Source organism: Centroberyx gerrardi, chromosome 16 (assembly GCF_048128805.1).
Source record: "Centroberyx gerrardi isolate f3 chromosome 16, fCenGer3.hap1.cur.20231027, whole genome shotgun sequence".
Lineage (NCBI taxonomy): Eukaryota > Metazoa > Chordata > Actinopteri > Beryciformes > Berycidae > Centroberyx > Centroberyx gerrardi.
The window spans coordinates 8,334,848-8,355,289 of NC_136012.1; the positions used below are offsets into that span (position 1 = coordinate 8,334,848).

Below are 20,442 nucleotides of genomic sequence, written 5' to 3' on the forward strand. Positions count from 1 at the left end.
GGCATCAATGTCATAAAACAAAAGCTGACAGATGATAATAAGTCTGTGTGTGTGTGTGTGTGTGTGTGTGTGTGTGTGCTGATGATATCTATGAATGCCATCAGGAATGCAGAGGACAGAACGTTAACTATCCATCACATCTGATCAGAGTGCATGATGGGATATCGCTGGCATCTGAGGGGATACAACTAAGCAAATGAATAGATACATATGGATGGATGGCTGGATGGGTGGGTATGTCGGGTGATAGACAAACACAAAAGAAAAACAGACTCTCTCCATCTGCAGTGAAGGCAGCCACCCATTTACAGTACAAGGCGTCTTTTACTGGACTGTCGCACTGATATTTGGCCCGTTTGACATCGCTTACGTTTCCCCATGCGATCTGGTTTCGCTCACAGATTCTATTTTCTGCTGCTATGCCTGAGTGATCCTGCAGAGGCAAGGTTGGCAAGGCCTCACCCCCCCCCCCCGCCCCCCCACCCCCGCCCCCACCCCACCTCGCCCCCCACCCCTCCTCGCCCCCCACCCTTCCCCTTCTCATGGGAGGACCAAGGCCAGAGACAGAGATACAGACGTAGACGATGGCGCTCAAGTGGGAGCGTTTAGCCACTCGGAAAGCACGAGAAAAAAACGCAATGGTAGAAACTCAAGTGGCGTGGCAGGCTAAATGGGTTTCTCTCTCTCTCTCCTTCTGTCTCTCTCTCTATCTCGGTCTCTCCTGCGAGTCTCCGAGGACACTGTGGCAGCGCACCGCCGAATGTCTGAGTCACTCGGCCTATCGCGGCTGAAATGTATCCTGCTGTTTCAAATGGCCGGGGCACTCGAGCCGCACGGGTAGTTAGAGGGAGAAATGCCGGGATTCACCGAGGAGATGATGAAAGGATCAAAGAGGGGAGGAAAAGAGCGGAGAGGAGAGGAGGGGGCAGGCAGGAACATAGATGAATGCGTCTGTGTGTGTGTACATGAATGTTTCTGTGTGCATGTGTCTGTATGTGTGTGTGTATACATGCTTGAATCTGCATGTAAGTGAGTCTCAATTTTCTCCTCCCCTCTGTAGCCATTATCCACTCTGTTTTTCACCTGGTTCTCCCATCCCTCTCCTCCTCCACAGTGTCCTCTCCATCCCTCCATTTACACCTTTTCACTCCACTTTTCGCCTCTTTGTTGTCTTCTCATCATCCCACTCATAACTATGTATGAAGCATGCATGAAGTACAGTGAAACGGACTGTATAGTCCACTGTAAGGGTTTCAGACAAGGAACCATACAAGTCTTTCTAAGAGTATCATCATGTGTCCACTCTTTCATACCCATTTGGTCCAACTACAGTATGGCACTTGGGATAAAAGTGTTCACCAAATAGCAGACATTAAGTCTACTTTGAACTGCCTGTATTGGTGCGAATGTTTCGTCAATTCAAATAATTACATCCACCATTTTTCTGTGTGTGGCAGTCCACTATGATAACTTTGAAGCTGTTCTACATAGAGCGATGAAAAAAAACAAAAAAGCAGGGCCTTGCTGAATTTTAAGTGCCAGACAATTAATCGATAAACTATCAATATCACCAACAATTGCTATTTTCCACAACAGGCTGCAGTTTGCAGGAGGAAAGGTGTAAAGACAAGACAAGACACCAAAAAAAGCTTTCCTGAACATTAGTACGCCATCTTCTCCCTCTAATTGTTTTGCTAAGAAATTATACACATAAAAGCTGAATCGACACGTATCTCAATCTAAATCTGGACTCACAATATTCAGTTCAGTATTCAGCTCCACACAGCGCGGCATCCTTTTTTAACGAGGGAAGCACGGGTAGGCACGGAGCCCCTCGCCCTGGCAGCGCTCGGCGCCACAAATGAGACGGTGTGGGGAAACTTTTGGCAGCCTCGGCTCTCTGCTAGCAGATCCACAACGGCCGCCTTCAAAACGCAGCCTCAAAAAAGTACATCTAAAAATATCAAAACCTTGATGACACTCATACCACCCTGACAAAAAAGAAACGACTATCGCGAGGAGAGAAATGCAGCAGGTTGAAAGTGGAATGGCAGCGATTTCACATTCTCCTCCTTCCTCCCTGCACAATTGGCACCGTGCTTGAAGAAAACAACAAAAAAAATACAATAAAAAGAAGAACAAAGCCATTTGAAGCACCCCCTCGTGACATATATGTCCTATTTTTATAACAAGCAGTCTTGATAGCTCAGCTCTATCTATCTATAAATACGAGGATGGAGGACAACAAAGACTAAAGCTGGACAGAAAATCTAGGTTATGCAACACAGTTTATATAAAATATTCTTCATGTCGGAGGAATGCTGCAACTATTGTGCTGTTCCATTTTATTTCCCATTGTAACTGCAGGGAAGGTCAGAGAGGATGGTGTGCGTGTGTGTGTGTGCTTGCGTGCAAGATGACACCAGAATAAAGCTGATCTTTCTTCATGTAGACGATGTGTGTGTGTTCATGTGTGTGTAGGCGTGTATCTTTGTGTGATAGTGACTAATACTAATAATAATAAAGTTGGCCTTTCTCAATACTCCCCATATTGGTACATATGTGTGTGTGTGTGTGTGTGTGTGTGTGTGTGTTATATCAATCAGTGATAGAGAAAGCAAAACAAGTATATTTATATGCAAATGTCATGAATTATTGCTTTAATTAATAATTAAAACAAAATAATTTATGGACCCCTTTGATGAAATATCCAGTTTAGAGCCCTCATTTTCCATGTTGTATAAGCAAGTGGGGTGTGGGGCATACCTTTGTGTGTGTGTGTGTGTGTGTGTGTGTGTGTGTGTGTGTGTGTGCTGACTCACTGATGAAGTTGGTCTGGCCAGTGTAGATGGTGTACTGCAGCTCGTAGGAGGTGACGCTGAACTCGTCCTCGGACGTCCAGTGGACGGTGATGGTGTCATGGGAGGCGGTGCACAGCTCGTCCCTTATGGACGGCGGGTTGGGAGCTACAGCGGGACACAACACAACACATAGATGCGTTCAGCGCTTCAGTCGCTCTTAGCCTGGCTGAGCTTTTATGGAACGACTTTCTTAGCAAGAAACAAATGTCACCTCAAGATTAGCACGGTATTTATATAACGTGGTGTGGGCTCTGTGGGCTCTGGAGGTGTTTAAAGTACGTTTCTAAATGCACCGCTGCCCGGTGGGAGTGATGAATTAGCAAGAAATGGCTTCTAAATATCTCCGTAATGGAAAAAACGAAGCTGAACATCGGTTTGAAGTATTAAGTTCTCCCTTTTTATTAAGATGCAAACGGCAAAGACACTTACATTATCCTATAAGCTGGTGGCTGGTGTACATTTCTAAGTCCAGCTATTAGAAAAGTCTATATTCTGTATCAGTGCAGCTACATATTGCAGCTGTGTGGTAAAAACCTTGTATGTCCAACCTGTCAACTTTGCAGAAACTAAGAACTTTTGAGGTTATCCAATGGGTTTCACAAGGGTTTGAGTATCTTGTCAACCCATAGAGGACATGAAAATACCCAACATTACAGTTACAAGGTTCCTTATGACAGCAGTGATATCTACACACAGCAGCTGCCCATGCTAAGACAGATCAATGACACGTTTGCTGACAGATGCAGCTCGTACCTGTTAGGTAATCTAGTCCTTCCAGAATCTTCTTCTCCCGGGAAAAGTCCAGGGCGAAGTTGTCGAACGCCTCGTTGAGGTTGACGTCAGGAATCAGCACCTGGGAGGAGGCCGTCGCCATGGCAACCCTGTAGAGGGGAGGGTGTGTGTGTGTGTGTGAGTGTGTGTGTGGAAAGGAAGAGTCAAGAGAAGGGTGGAGAGGTGAGGGAGAGGAGGAAGGGTAAGAGGTCGGATGAGGCGATGAGAGGAAAAGACCGGAGGAAAGAAGGGGAGGAGCGGGAAAGATGAAAGGTGACGAAGAAAAGGAAGAATGTGAAGAGAGACATGAAGGAAATGAGGTGACAGGGGGAGAGAGGTGGTAGACGGAGTCAGGACAATGAGGCGGGGGAGGAGAAGTGAAAAGGTTGAGAGAGAGAGAGAGACAGAGAAATAATCTTGCAGCATCATACAGCACAACTGTATGAAATGTCATTCAGGCAGAGACCAGGATCATTTAACATGATTGTGGAGGTTACTGTCTCATGACCTTTCATGAAAACATATTCAGATATGATATACAGATATAATGAAGTCATACAGGATAAAAACAGAGAGGGACAACAGCTGTTTTGTCTTTCACAAGCCAAAAACAGTAAAGAAGTGTCTGTGTCACCCCCCCAAAAAAAACGAATAATAAAAAAAAATTGAGGTGGCACCGCTTCAACGCTGTCTGTAAACCCAGAGAACTATCAAAACACACACACACACACACACACGCAGATTCCACGGTTTGTCCGGGACAGCTTAGTGGAAACTCCTGCTTGGAGCAACAATGAGCCGTCTGTGGCAGCAGCCAGGCTCAACCACAGTGTTGGCCGGGCTGCAGACCAGAGCAAGTCCTTGAGACTTTTGTTCCTCAGCGAAGCGAGACCGGTCCATCAATAAAGAGCCTGCCCAGGTGCTGGAAAACAGCGGAGGCCGGGCCAGAGTGTATATATATACTATATATATATATATATTAAAAAAACGCTACACTAGCTGCAGAATTTGCACAGACTGTCCTTCCAGCTGCTGAGGCTGAAACTCTCTCAGCGGAGAATGGACGAGGGAGACGGATTGAGGAAGCTGGCGGCCTGCGGGTGGGAGGGAGGGATGGATGGAGGGATGGAGGGAGCGGTGAGGTAGCAGGGGAAAGGGCCGACTAGAGAGCAGAGGCTGATGATTTTCAGCAGGAGCCTGATATTGATCTCAACAGCGAGAGAAAGAGAGGACTATGTCTGATACGATGTTGATTTAGATTTTTCTCGGACAGCCGATTTCAAGGAGAACAAATGTCTTAAAAATAACCACAAGTTAAGAACTTCTGCTGTTTAGTCGAAAATCATTAGAAATATAATCTGAATACTTGGCTGCTGGTCAGACTATGTAAGCAATTTTAAGAATCACTTTGGGCTGTGGTAGCTTGGGATGGGCATCTGTCATTATTTTTGACATTTTATAGGCTGATTAATCAATGAATCTAAAAAATAATCGTTAGTTGTAGCCCTAATGGCAAACAACCAGCAATATAATCAATTCAGTTTTCAGAAAAAAACGACTTTATTCTGGTTTATTTATTCTCTAAAAGACTATTGTCATATAACTTCACTCAGTTTGATACAGCTTACTATGATGAATTTGTGAGAAAGATTTATGTCGGCTTTAAAAAGGTGGATGAACTCTGAGCTTTGGTTACTGTCCGCTCCATTGCTGCTCCCTCCTCTGTGTGTGTCTGTATCTGTGTGTGTATGCATGCGTGTGTGTGTGTACATCACCTACCTCTCGGCCACGTTGCGGGCGGTCTGGAGGAAGCGGGCGTGGTCGTTCTCCTTCAGGCTGTGCTCGGCCTGTGTGATGAGGGCGCTGGAGCGCTCCAGACACTGGCGGCAGTTGGCGATCTGCTGGGCCAGCTTACGCAGCTTCATCACCTGGGACAGACACACATACATGTTGAGTTGTGACGTTAGTGACGACACCCCGCTGACTTTCATTCATTCGCTAACTCCTAACCACAGCCTTAAAGGAATACACTGCGTTTTTAGGAGATTGTCCTGTTGATTTTACCTGTTGTTGAACCCAAAATCATCCACGTGTCCCTGGTAGATTGTGAACTCTGGCGCTCCATGCTAACACTTTAGCATACACTATGTTAAATGACAGTAGGCTCCATGCTAACACTTTAGCATACACTATGTTAAATGACAGTAGGCTCCATGCTAACACTTTAGCATACACTATGTTGAGTGATAGTAGGCTCCATGCTAACACTTTAGCATACACTATGTTGAGTGACAGTAGGCTCCATGCTAACACTTTAGCATACACTATGTTGAGTGATAGTAGGCTCCATGCTAACACTTTAGCATACACTATGTTAAATGACAGTAGGCTCCATGCTAACACTTTAGCATACACTATGTTGAGTGATAGTAGGCTCCATGCTAACACTTTAGCATACACTATGTTGAGTGACAGTAGGCTCCATGCTAACACTTTAGCATACACTATGTTGAGTGACAGTAGGCCGCTAGCATTATCCAAAGTAAGAAGACCGACCTTTTAGCCTACAATAAAAAGTTGTTGGTGATTTTCATTATAAGGCTTGATTCATAAAATTAAATATAAAAGGAAATATCATTAACTTAATATAGCTGATATATAGGTTTATTTTTGGAACTATTTCAGGCGAGCAACCACGTATTCATCCACTGCACTGTGATTTATAGCTGTACACAGTCTCCCATCACCCCCCACCTTCCCATGGAAACAGGGAAAGTTGTCCCTGATAGTTCACCGTTTTTTTTTTCATGCCCATCTCCAGTGGCTCGAAATGACTTTCTGTTTGCCTGTGGCAACTCTAGTTCCATCCATTGCCTTGGCAGAAATTCTGAATTGAAATTGATGCATCTTTGTCCCAATACCTCCAAAATGCATCTCCAACATGTTCCAGAGATTTAATTTCTCATCTATATGGGGAATTTATCATTGTGACAATCACAAACCTAGCCATGTGTTGAGCACTTTCTCTTACATTGTTTCACAAAACAGAATTCAGATATGCTGCCAAATTGCTCCAAAACACTGATATGAAGTCAGCTTTGCCATTTCCCCCTACGTGATGCCTGTTAGCAGAAGCTGATCCCAGGTAAGCTTTAACTGTTTGTACCTCCACTTCCTTTGTAAACAAACTCAAGTCGCCATGTTGCAGACTATCTGTGGCTCAAGTTCTTATATCATAGAACAACAACACAAACCAACTGAAAACTTGCATCTTGGATGGATACTAGACACACTTTACAACTGTACTGTGGTCAGTGGGAGCTGTGAAATAAGCACAACTTGCTGCTGCAGAAACAGTGAACAGAAGGCATAATGAAAGCTTACATGTGGCTTGAAGAGAGGAGAAAGATAAAAGTATGTGACACTGCTATGCTTCAGTAGAATTAAGAAGTTGCTGCCCAAAAAATAAAACTCCTCCTGATGACATCTGGAACACAGTCCTTACAAGTCACTACTTTTCTATGTTTTATTTATACTTGTGCTGACACTTGGATCCTACAAGACCGTAACATCGCAGATCCCACACACACAGGCACGCACGTACACACACACACACACACAGGAAATGCGTAGACACAGTGCAAGAACACACAAAGACAGTCACAGGGAGCAGAGAGGACAGAGCTGAGGTCATGGGGTCACAGAGGGAGAAATCCCATTGGCTCCTCATTCTAACATTGACCTTGTTGTGGATGTGTGAAGAGGGGAGGTGGTGAGCATACTCCTATTGTCCTCTGCTATCATGAGATAACACTGAGAAAGAAAGGAATGCTATTGTGGGTTAAATATATGTGTGTGTGTGTGTGTGTGTGTGTGTGTGTGAAAGAGCAAGAGACACTGAGAAAGAATTCCACACTGGAGTGGAAACTCCACTGTCATTTGCAGGATGCGCTGCTCTTGCCCGACCCAACCCAACACACAGTTTCATTGTCTCAGCTGCACAAACTCTAATCTATCTCTATCACAACTGCCTTGCTGCTCCCCACAAATATCAGATGTTCCAGCACAACACATCTGTGCAAGTTTGTCAGTCACATTAATACAGCCTGTAGGAAACCAAACGAGAAGACAGAGTAGCGATTTTGCCCCCCACAAACACACATTACACGCCGAGTCTGCAGCATCTTATGTCCTGAGTGGTCAGAATAGGTGCTGCAGTTGTCATCAAGAGGTAAATTCACTTCTCTTCCCTCTTCTATACCTGGGCACTGTCACACTTTGTTACGGTTTTACAGCGCATGAGAAAAGTCATTTTCTGCAAATCATGTCTGTTCTTTATTGAGCGGTCCCTGATTAATAAAAAGGAAGTAGATTGAACATTTTTACTTTGACGATGAATCTTGAATCTTGAAGTTTTACACAGCTCCCATATTCCTCTTCTCGTATTCAAGGCAGACCTGCATGTTATCGCCGCCGGAAGCTGCACCTGTTTTATCTGACGCTGAAGTTTCCAGGTCTGCCTCGCAACTTCTCCATGCACAGCTGGTGCAAACAGTTTACCTGATTATGCAAATGCGATGTTATGGAGATCCTACAGCATTCTGATATTCTTTCTGTCTGTTTGTCTCTGTTGCAGTTGAACCTCCAAATGTACAAATACAACACAGACAAAGGCAGACAAGGCATTAAGGCAGCCTCCCCTCCCCTAACACACACACACACACACACACACACACACACACAGAGTATTATGATGCAGTGCCTAGCCTTTTGACTGTAATTTGTCTAAGGATGTGCTGTAATATTATTTCCGCTTCAGCATAAGGAGGCTGTTCTCTCCTAATTTGAAACCAAAGTAATCTATTTATCTCCATTACCGCTCACATCCTGATTATACAAATGAAATTAGTTCAGTGGAACTCCCTCCCTGGAAAAGAGCACAGGCTGCCTGTGAGACTCCAGACTGTCAAGGGAAAGGTGAGCGCTGGAACAAAACGCACACCGCAACACAAAACCCTTCTCAGGATCGACGATGAAAGGAAATTAAAGTTTCAAATGGTAAACACTAAAGTACAGCTGCTTCTTTCTGAAAGCAGCATACTTTCAACCCCCTCGCATCTTTAAGTACAAAAAAAATGAAAAGAGCAGATATAATATTTAGAGTGACAAGTGCTTCTAAAGAATTACCCGTGCACACTTTTACCACCACAGTTTTGCTTGCAGGACTGGTATTATGTAAATTGGAATTACACAAAAAACACTGGGTGGCAATCGGTCGACAGCTTGTCATCAAAAGCACTCCGAGCATCAAAACAGCATCTAATGCGCACTTCCCTTTCTGCTGTGCTTAGAAGCCGCTCTGAGCCGGCGACTTAATGGAGTTTTCAATAGAAATCTTGTTGCCGCTCTTCCACTAAGTCAACCATAATCTGTTGTGACTATAAATGACATTTGAGCAGGTTGTTGACCAGAGAGAGAGAGCGTCTCTCTCTCTCTCTCTCTCTGGTCAACAACCTGCTCAAATTAATAAAATAAATGGGAGATTTAATGGACGGAGCAGTAGATTAGAACATGACAATCTGCATCATTATCCCCTGTCTCCCAAAATAGGGGACAGTATGGCATGGCCTGTGTGTGTGTGTGTGTGTGTGTGTGTGTGTGAGAGCATCTGCCCTACTGTAAAGACTGCCTCATCTAAAACTGAAGCCGAACAGCCTATTTAATGATGGCTTAAATACTCCAGTTACAGCCAGTCAGAATTCTACTTGGTTCTTCTGTTCTTTGGTCTGTGAAAATCTTAGGGTCACGAAATTAGGCTTTAACTTTCTGGTAAAGCTACAATACTGGATTTTTTGTGTGTAAGTGTGTAAATTGAGATTTTGAACCTCATTCTCACCAAAACGCCAGCCTTAACCTAGTAAATAGAAGCTAAAAACGACAAACACAATGTATTATGATCATCAATTTCAGACGGTAAAGTGGTTTTTAGACCTAAAGTGAAAGTTCTGGAAAGCTTCAAGAGGGATTTGAGTTGATAACCCTCAAGGCTATAAAGGAGCAGTTAAAAATAGTTTGCAGAGAGAGAGAGAGATGGAAGAGAAGGAGAGACATATGATAAACAACAAAGACACACACACACACACACACACACACACGCACACCAGGGCATGGGAATAGTCTGTGTTTGTTTGTGCAGGGAGAGATTAAGCATGACTGAGTCTCCTTAGAGAGAGACAGAGCTCGTTAAGAGGAGAGGAGACACACGGCCCGGACTGCTCCTTGTTGTGTGTGTGTGTGTGTGTGTGTGTGTGTGTTTAGTGTTTGTGTGTGTGTGTGTGTGAGCGCCCTGCACAGCTCTGCTCACCGCGATCAAGCCTGCATAATCCCGTTGGTTCTACCAGAGAGTCACCTCTGAGCACTCTCCTTCTTCCTTTTGGTTTCCTTTCCTTTCATTTCATTTCCTTTCCTTTCCTTTCCTTTCCCTTGGTTTCATTTCCTTTCCTTTCCCTCCTCACCCTTCCATGCCTTTCCTTTCCTTTCCTTTCCCTCCTCATCCTTCCATCTCTTTCTTTCCTTTGCTCATACAATTCCTTATAAATCCCTTTCCTCATATCATTCTGTTCTCCTCATCTTGTTCTTTCCTTTCATCATACTGTACCTTTCCTTTCCCCTTGAAATTCCAGCGAGGCCTCCTCTTCCTCTTTTTCTCAAATCTTCATTCTTTCGTTGACAGCTCCAGACTTCTCTTCTCATCCTGTTCGCCTCCCCTTCACTCCCTCTCCTCCGCTGTCGTAAACCCTCTGGCCTTTGTTTTAACCTTCCCTCCTTATCGCTCTCCTCTCCTCCTCTCCTCTCCCCCCATCCATTTGAACACAGCCGCGATTATTTGAATCACTCAAGGTGCGCTTGATTTATCTTCCTTGACATCGCCTGCAAGTTGACATCAATCGAGCGCTCCTCTCGCTTTTTTATCCGTGCTTCCCTTTACTCTCCTCTCCTGCATTTCATTCCTCTCCCCTCTACTAGACAGTCTCACAGACACAGACTCTCAGGAGAGCAAGCCTCTTTGTCTGCAATCACTGCGGACACACACACACACACACACACACACACACACACACACACACACACACACCTGCCTCCTTCAGTGTTTGGAAATCTCTCATCTCTCAAGAAAACTCTTTTGCTGCCTCAGAAGATCTTCCGCAAGCACTTACAACTAAGAGCAAGAGTTTGCCTCTGTTCGGAAACCCTCAGAACTCAAGGAGGGACAAACCACACACACACACGCACACACACACATACGCACACACACACACACACACACACAGATCACTGTAAGGTAAGTCCTTGACCTCTCTTCACAGCAGCGACAGAGTCATCTCAAATGCTTCCCACACACATACAGGCTGGCTGCCTAACGTGTGAGAGAGGACACAGTCTTGCTGCTCAGGCTGCAGGCGCGTGCGGTGCAGACACACACACACACTCTCTCTCTCTCTCCTTCTCTCTCTCTCTCTCTCACCTCAGAGTTCTGTCTTATCTGTTTCTCCTAAAGCCTCCATGCGATATGTGTTTGGGTAAACAAGCAAGCCGCTTCAGAGGCAGCCAGGAGAACCGACACTGCAACAAGGAGAGACCTGGACAAATATATTCAGCACACAGCACCGCTCCTCTCACACTCATCCTGTTGTACTACACTGCTGTTTCTCCACCGGCGGGCCCAACATAGGAAAATCATGTAATGTGACCATACCTGACACCAACATTTCGTTTGGGCAAACAGGACGAATCTAGGGCATCTTAATTAGTCGGGACGGGATGCTCTTCTCTGTTGCAGCCCCACGCATAATTTAGGCTAATGAGACGGGTGTGTTTTTACATCAAAATCGTACCTAGCATGGTTTGGTATTGCTGGGAGGAAAAACTTTATTGGAGCTTATCTGCATGATGAAGTGACGGGTCAGTGGAGCTCCTGGAAGTCACTACATCCCAATTCCCTTGGCTGTTCTGTCAATTCCCACATAAACCGTATCCACACTCTTTCTTACTGTGACGTCCAGGACTGTCACAGAGAAATTATTCCGACTGCGGGATACTTCCAGGACGTTAAGGTTTCACATAAGTCCATGCGGTGTTGTGTTAGTCAGGCGTTTTAGGCCTCTAAGTCTATGAATATGATTACACTGATTTTCATTTTATTTTTAAGTAAGACTGATTTCACTGTTTTCTCAGTTGATTTGTTTCCTTTCTTGACTTTTCTCATGAAGAACAACACATTTGATATCTTGTTATTTACTACAATGGGTTGTGACATAGGTCATAGGTCAAATTTGGGGAGAACCAGTATACCAACCAGTGGACTGTAAAAGACCATATTGATAGTGGATGTGTCTAGTACAGTGTAACCCTTTCCATCATAAAGAAATCACAAAGATTTAGCACACAAGGACAATTAATGGACCTAGTAGCCTACAGTATTCCTTCATTGCAGAGACTGAATCTTCGGTCCCAAGCCAGGACTTTGAAATTGAGGAAATTTAGCGGCATGCTGGGAATACTTTACCTTGGACTCCTTGATCTTAACGGCGATGATCTGTTTCCTCTGGCGGATGATCTCCACCAGCTCATCACACTCCTCCACCAGCTTGGCTTCATGCATGGCTGTGTTCACCTGGACAGAGAAACATGTAGATATGTAAACACACTGACAGGGACACTGTTTTGTAGCTGGACATCACAGGCTTTTTTTCTTTGAATCCTTGTTATGATTATGAAACAGTGTAAGGGCTTATGCCTGTGTTTTGCTTGGCTAAGTCTGTATCCTCCTTTAATTAAAAAAAAAATCCCCCCCCCAAAAAAAGCTAAAACAAGGGCTTTTGTAAAGAATTTCAGAATTTGCTTACACCATATCAATTTAATAGATTCTGTGATTTTTTTCTCAGGATCAAAGTTGCCAAGGCAGCTCATTTGCAGATCACCATCTCATGCCAACACTAAATGAACAGCCAACTTCCAACTCTAGCCAATGACCAAAAAAGAAGTTGATACTGGAGGTTTGCTGAATCACCACATTAAGCCTCCGACAACAGATCTGCCAATTGTGAAATCCAATCCATTGCACCAAAAGCCTCTGAAACAGCTTCTGAAGTGGCGGTTGAAATGGAAAAAAAAAAGTCCAGAAGTTGCAGGATGTGCTGCTCGGACTGCAAAAAGGCACCGAAGAGAGCAGAAAAGCTAACCTGCCATGTCGGACAGGTGAGAAACCTTGTGGATTCACTGAATGTGGCAGCGCTTTCATCATCCAGGGACATTTGACCCGACATAAGAGGATTCACTACGGACAGAGGGTGCACCACTGATCTGACTGTGGAAATAGTTTCGGGTCCTTTCCACATGGAAGAGAAGCACTGACTGTGGGAAAATCTCCCTAAAACAACACTGACTCAACCAAATTCAACGTAAAGGCCCACCAACGAACACATGTAGGTGAGAAACTGCATCATTGCTCTGAATGTGGCGAACGTGTGTGTGTATTTCACTTTGTTGGTACTTTGAAAACTGAACAACAGAAAACACACAAAGGAGAGAAAACCTTATCACTGTTCCAAGAATTTTGCTTTGTCAAAATCTCCACATAGCCATCAGAAGTTACTGTGTATCTTCTCGGCCATTTAAAAAAAAAACCAACAACACAAAAACACACCTACACATGGGTGAGAGGAGTCACCACTATTTAGTCTGTGGGAGCAATTTCAGAGTATCGGAGGAATGACAGATTCACTGCAGAATGCACATAGGAGAGAAACCAAACCAGTGTGATGACCACTGGCAAATAATGCACCAGAGAATCCACTGCGAGGAGAAACCTTATCACTGCTCTGATTGGGGGAAGAACTTCAGTTAGTGTGGCAGTCTTAAGATGCTCCAAAGATTATATATACAGGGGGAAAGTCATACCAGCACTGTGACCGCAGACAGAAATTCATCTGCATCCTTCAAGCACAGAGAAGAATGCACACCAGTATGTTCCATCTGTCTAGCCAACTTGTCGCATTAGACTGACTTGAATCACTCCAGCTTATGGCTATATTGGAAGGTAAAAGTTAGGCAATGGATAGAGAGAGACACCGATTATTGCTAAATGTGCGAGGTCGCCCTAATGCTGTTGTTCTTAGAAGAATGAAAGAAGAGTGAAAAGCTGGAGAAACAGTGATGAGTTGCTCTGTGAATTTAACAAAGGGACATTTCTGTTGCCACTGTAATTATCTCTTTGATTCTCTCCATTGCAGCTCCTTTTTACATCATTCTCATTAAGTTCCTTTAACACTGTTTTACCAGCTCTTGGATCAACCGCTGAATTTTGTTTGAATTTGTTTTTCAATTATGGATTTTGTTCATACAACTTATCAATGAAATCTATTAACCTATAAAAAAAAAAATACAATAAAGTGGGCACTGCTAGTGTTTATTTCAAACTGAATCTGTCTGTGCCAAATGAACTACTGTACGGGCAGAAGCAGATGAGTGACTGATTGAATTGTGATGCTATTGTAATACTCAGAGCAAATGTTGAACTTCCAGCTACGCTATGGACTGCAGACTTAAACAGAAGCCCTGGCTACAGTCTGACACTGCAGAGCATTCCAATAGAGATTCATCTTCTTTTGATTTGTTCCCCGTCCCTAAATTTCACAGGGTTGTGCCTTCCTGTCATGCTGCAGACTATCAAACTACTTACCCCCACAACCTAGTTCCACTCATCACTCCACAAAGCTCATTACAGCACTCAGATCCACTTAAGCGTCATTATTCACAAACCCCCACGCACACACACGCACACACACACACACACACGCGCACGTACGCAGACACTATTAATTCCGCAAAGCGCCATCTTATGACTGCAGGTTAGTAATTAAGCAGGATAAATGCAGCCGTCCAGCATCATTGTGAATTACAACCGAGGCGCTTGGCAGATTTGAGTTACGGAAACAATCTTCATCATCCTCTTCCTCCTCCTCCTCCTCCACCTCCTGACATTATCAAGCGCTCCCTGCTACACAAACAGCTCCAACAGGAACTCTGTCACCTACAGTGCATCTCATGATCCATCAGGCGCAGCGAAATCACAGCAACAGCCCCAAGTTTAAGTACAGGTCTGCTGTGTGAATATGTGAAGAAAGGCTGAAAACATGTTTCATGTTAGAGACTTTCCAGTTGCTCCTGCTGTGAAAACTGCCACGAAAATCAACGAAAACACTGATTGAGAAGAACTGGAGGAAAAAAGCTGAAAATACCCATTTATGTCCATTTGTTGATTCCAGAAAGTAATAAAACGGATTTTGTTTCCAAAATCCTTAAGACTAGTGGTTGATAATAATCATGATGACAATATTTAGCAAACCAACCGGAATTATCACTTCTTATTGGGATCATCGTAAACAGATTTAGCCAAGAGGGTCTTTGGATATCTTATTCATTCGTCCTGTTTATGCTCATCTATTCTCACTCTGCTGCACATTCATTCTTGCTCTGCTGCACATCTGACATTTAAGTGTGCCGGCTAGTATCATCGAACATTACCTCATAAAACCCCAAAATGAGGAGAAGTAGCCTTAGAAAATGTCACGGCACTGTGTTGGCACCAGCACTCCAAATGAATACTCCACAGTGAATATTGAGCAAGAAGTAAGAAAACAAATTCCAGACATAATTAATGACCACCTATCAAGCTGAATAGTATCAAAGAACACCTATTACATTGTTCGATGATATAAAATATAACCCATAGAATGCAATTGGGTGGCATGATTGTCAAAACGATAGTCTGATCCAGCCCAAACCCTTAATTCAAGGAACAGTGAGTTACCTATTGTTTTTTTTGTATCAAATTCTCTTATTAAACCCGATAAACTAACAATATTTGTTTCCACTTCACAATAAGAAGGGAGAAAAAACTAAGTGTGGTAGATGATCAGATGATGCAGGCAGCATGCAGGCAAAAGTAAGAAACATATGAAACAAGTGAAACATGTCGTCCCCCACGAATGATGCAGCCATTTGGGCCAATCAGTAACAAGATGCATCATCCCCCCAAGGTCCATCGGTGCTGTAGCAGTTATGGCCTTCCAAAGTTTTGAATTTTGACCTTTAATTCTAATTACGGCGGAGTACAGTGCCAAAATGCATCATTCCTCTGAGTTTTGTCAAAATCGGACCAGTGGTGTCAGTGGAGATATCATGTTTGACTTAAAATACTGACCTTTAATTATAGCCCCCCCAATAGGCCAACTTTTTAAACCTTGGACCACAGTGTGAAGATGCATCATCCCTCCAAGTTTCAACCCCTAACTTCATCATGTGGAGAACTTATTAACCTGTTGGACCAGCACAGACAATTGCGCAATGTATGACTCCCAAAATGACTGGTAGCCGAAGTGGCTCCCATCCCAAAATGAGAGAGGCTTGGTCCAGGTTCAGAACCACTCTAAACCTCTTGCTGGCACCGAGACCTTCCCATCTAGAACCAATTCTTCATTCTGCTCCCATCAGCCACTCCTGCCTCCTACCCCTCTTCTCTGTTTTTCCCCTATTCTCTCTTATTGACAATCTGTCTGTCTGCCCTCCCCCTTCTCCCTCTCCTTCTTTCTGACCATTTCTGTATCAATTTCCCTCTCCTTCCCCTCCTTCTCTCAGACATGATCTCCTCAAACAGGCGCAGGTCCTCAGTCTGGCCGCTTTGTTCCTGATATCGTCTACACACATGCGGATAATTCACAGAGATTTACGACACGCCTGTGGCACCTGACTCTAAAACATGGTAAATTACTTCATGGGTGCAATAGACTGGAGGAATATATAACTGCAAGTCATATATCTTCTGTGTTATGTCAGAAAGAGGTGATTTCTGGAGCAATGAATTGGGAGACTGACTTAACGGACCGACAGGATGTTTGTTTGAGCTTTTATGTGCGAACTGACAGCTGGCTACATGCAGTTAACAGCTTTGATCCAGAAAAATATCTCTCTCTCCTATTCATTCTCAACAAAGCGGCTCCACAGAGTGTGTCTTGATAACATCGCAGATCAGAGTTAGTAGTTTTGGGACAGATAAACCCAGACAGACCTGCAGAAGGTCAGAGGCATAGGAGGCAAAATTAATTCTGTTCCGGGGCACAATTTTGATTATTCTTCATCCTTGAAATGTCATTTGCCTTGAGCTGAAATGTTACAAATGTGGAAGAGGGGAGTCGAAGATACAGAGGGATGGAAGGAGGAATGTGCCAATAAAAATCTTCGCACAAAAGTACACAGATTTAATAAAATGAAGAAGGAAGGATGTAGACGTGGATGGATGTGGACTGAAATGATGAGTGTCTTGAATGCGTAAATCTGCCTATGAAGGCTGGTGTATTTTTTTGTGCTGTTCCTCTGCATCTGTGTCCCTTTTTACTGCTTAAATACAAGAAAAAAAAATATATAATAAAGGTTATTTAGCTCTAAATTGAGTTTCGTGCTGTTTTGGATCTGCAAATGGCTTTGGAAATATATAACAAGGACAGCGATTGCGCCAAAAAACACAAGTGGTGGTTCGATCTTGTTAAAAAACACACAAAATATTGGTGAAAAGAGGCAAGACGACGCCTGATAGTATACAAGGATTAGGCAGCATTGTAAGCCAGTTGGTTCACATTCTGCACACAGTGGGATCGGCTCCAGAGTACATAAACCTGGACGGGTCTCGGCTAATGACTAACAGCACGGTGTTTAATCAAGATACGTGTTTCCGCATTAAAACCCACTAGACCTCTGTCCCGATGCGATATTCTTTCCTTGTTCCATTAGTCCTAACACACACACGCTCACACAAACTTCGTATTAAGCTTATTTATTTTCCTCCCAGGTTGCAACTGCAACTCCAGGGGTCGGAAACACCGGCTGCTCCTTTTCCTCGGCGCCAATTTCTCCGCATTAGCCGCCGCCACCACCGCCGCCACCGCCGCCACCGCCGCCACCGCCGCCACCGCCGCCACCGCCGCCAGATAGAGTTTGTTAAGCTAGGCCGCCGTAAGGAGCGGCCTCATTAAAAAGCCGCTGGCGAACGCGCATCATCGGACCGCTGATATCGCCGTTATGTGAGAATAAGCTGAGCGACCTCCTGAGTGAGAGAAAGATGGAGAGACTGAAAATCTGAAAAGCTGATAGGAGAGCGCTTACAAACTCAAAATCAAGAACTTCCCCACATCTACAAAGTTGAGAGTTTTCTCTAGTGTGCACGCCTTAAAAGTGGTATTATGTAAGCATGATGGCGGAGGCTCCCTGGGACTTTGTGTTAACAGAAATCCGCTCAAACCTTGTACAGCGGAAGTACAAATGAATCGCTGTGCATCCTCTAATGTTCCAGATTCTGCAACTGCAGAGCTCTGTGCCAAAATGAGTTGAGAAAGAAAACACACTCTCTTACATAATGGTTGCTGGCATAAAATTGAAACTCACTACGAAACTTTATTCAAATTATTAGCTGTTAAGACTTTTGCTTACAAAATGCTAACATGTGAGAGGGCGGCATCATCTGTATGCTTGAAAATGTAAGCAATGGGGCAATGAAGTAACACTTTTTCTTCTGAAATGGATTGAAATCTATTGTTTATATTCACAGTGGCCTCAGATAGGACTTGATTAGCCTCAGATAGGAGGATAAAAAGAGGAGCATAACGAGGTTGCTAATGAACGACCAGGATTTGGAGGTGACTTGTCCTACTGTCCCTTTAACTGTTGCAGAGGAGTTAAATGGCAGCCGGCATCAGAGAGAGATGGCTGATTGTGGTGAGAGAGGGAGAGAGAGAGCGTGAGGGAAAGACTATCCAGCAAGTATTTCATGGACGCCAATGTGCAGGAGGTGGCCAAGTTAAACATCAAACAAAATTACAATATGCTACGGCACAGTAATATTAAAACAGCTTTGGAAAGTGTTTTGAACTGATATCAGAAAGATATTTAGGTCCTGGGTTCACAAAACGATGCAGGTAGCAGCAATGGACGACATATATTGACTCAACTTTCATTTTGCCGCTCTATTTACAAAAGCTTTCAATTTTGGTGAAGGCTTGGATGTTGCTTGGAGTCTCTCTTCTCAGCTCTCCACTAAAATCCAGTCAGCCACCTGGCATTGAATGGATAACAGCGGTGTGCGTGTGTGTGTGTGTGTGTGTGTGTGTGTGTGTGTTGGCTCCACGACAATCACCAACGCTCAGCACGCACCTCGCGCTATCGAGCGAACGCACCGTTTCAAAGTCCGTCGTCGAGGGTAACGACTCCCCGAAGCGGGCCCCAGGAGAACGGAGCCGCATCGCTGCTGCTGCACTGGCACTCCGAGAGCCGATTCACACTGTGTTTGATCATATCTTCCACACCGATACAGCACGAGACAAACAAGGAGGAGAGGAATCCAGGTCACGCTTTCAACCCCTTCAGAGATTTCTTACTTTGCACACACACCTCTCACTCCCCTCAAAAATCTCTGTTTTTTTCTCTCTCTCTCTCTGTCTCTCTTTCTCTCTGTTGTGTTGCATTATTAGTGAGCGTTTTCTTCCGCACAGCGCTTGTATCTGTTCCGGTCAAAAAAGATCACGGCTAGTCACGCTAACACTCTTCATCTCCTCTTCCTCCTCCTCTCCCTCTCCTTGCCTTCCCGACTCGGCTCTTCCCGTACCCCCATTTTCTCCTACCCTCCTCTCTTCCTCCTCACCCCTCCTCCCCTCCTCCTGCACATCCATTAGGAGCCGGCGTGCGTTAATGCGAGCTCACCTGAAAACATTACCCACGCTTCATTTCTCCCGTTAATAATTAAGCCGGCCTTTTGACATCGACATCACATAGGAGAATAGCTCCGAGTGGGGGCAAGAGGAGGGTGGGGGGGGGGGGGGGGGGGGGGGGGGGGGAGAGAGAGTAGGGGTGGGGGTGGGGGGGGGCGGCAAACATACAGTTTCTTTTGATAATTTGTTTAACAGTCGACGGAGCATGTTGGCCCCCCCCGCCCCCCCCCCCCCCCCATGCCATCGCTCCTCAATACTTCTCGATGAATAAGTGATGAGGCGTTGTTGTTGTCTGCATTGATATGCAGACGGAGAGAAAAGGAGACAGACAGACAATGTTTTTCTACCCCCCCCCCCCAACCGCACCCCACCCCACCCGCACGCTTGTGACGAACAGTTCCCTCTGTAGTTAATGAATCACGCGGCGATCATTTAATTTGATTGGATGAGCGGCTGCACGAGTCGCTGTTCACGGACCCCGGGAGTGACTCGGGGAAAATGGAGTCCGGGGCCGCGGCTAATAAGAAATGAACTGCGCCGCCGAACGATGGCGGCGCCGGAGTGCATTTGTCCTCTGTGGCCATTAACGTCACATCTCAGGGAGAAATTATGGTGTTTATTAAGAGTGAGTGCGCCGAGACAGAGGGTGTGTGTTTGTGTGTGTGTGTGCGTGCGTGTTTGTGTTAGCGACGCCGAGATTAGAGGGCTAAGCGCTAGTGCTCTCCGGCTGGCCTCACACACGGCGCCTCCATTAAATCACAGCACGGGCCCAAATGCAGCAAGGGCCCCGGCAGTGACACGACCGGCTGAGGTGTAATTCTCCGCAGACAGCTAGAGGTTCACCCTAGGACACAGGAGTGTAAACACTGCCCGGGGGCTGGCACTAAATCGAACGCGGTGAGCTGCGGAACATTATTGGCTTCTGACAAGTCAAATAAAGTTTCCACTTCTAAGATATATGCTTTTTGACAGATAATCTTATCCGCTTTGAC

The 20,442-nt window shown here is 44.8% G+C and overlaps 1 protein-coding gene across 1 annotated transcript in view; it reads right to left on the reverse strand.

The window, feature by feature from the left end:
• The window catches only part of mid2 (midline 2), a 100,047-nt gene that overhangs the window by 20,842 nt on the left and 58,763 nt on the right, over positions 1-20,442 (reverse strand). Inside the window, exons 4-7 of the mRNA XM_071917063.2 lie at positions 12,199-12,306; positions 5,412-5,560; positions 3,615-3,742; positions 2,823-2,966 (exon numbers count right to left, since the gene is read on the reverse strand). Of these exons, the coding sequence (XP_071773164.1) occupies positions 2,823-2,966; positions 3,615-3,742; positions 5,412-5,560; positions 12,199-12,306 (529 nt within the window). The remainder of the gene's footprint in view (positions 1-2,822; positions 2,967-3,614; positions 3,743-5,411; positions 5,561-12,198; positions 12,307-20,442) is intronic.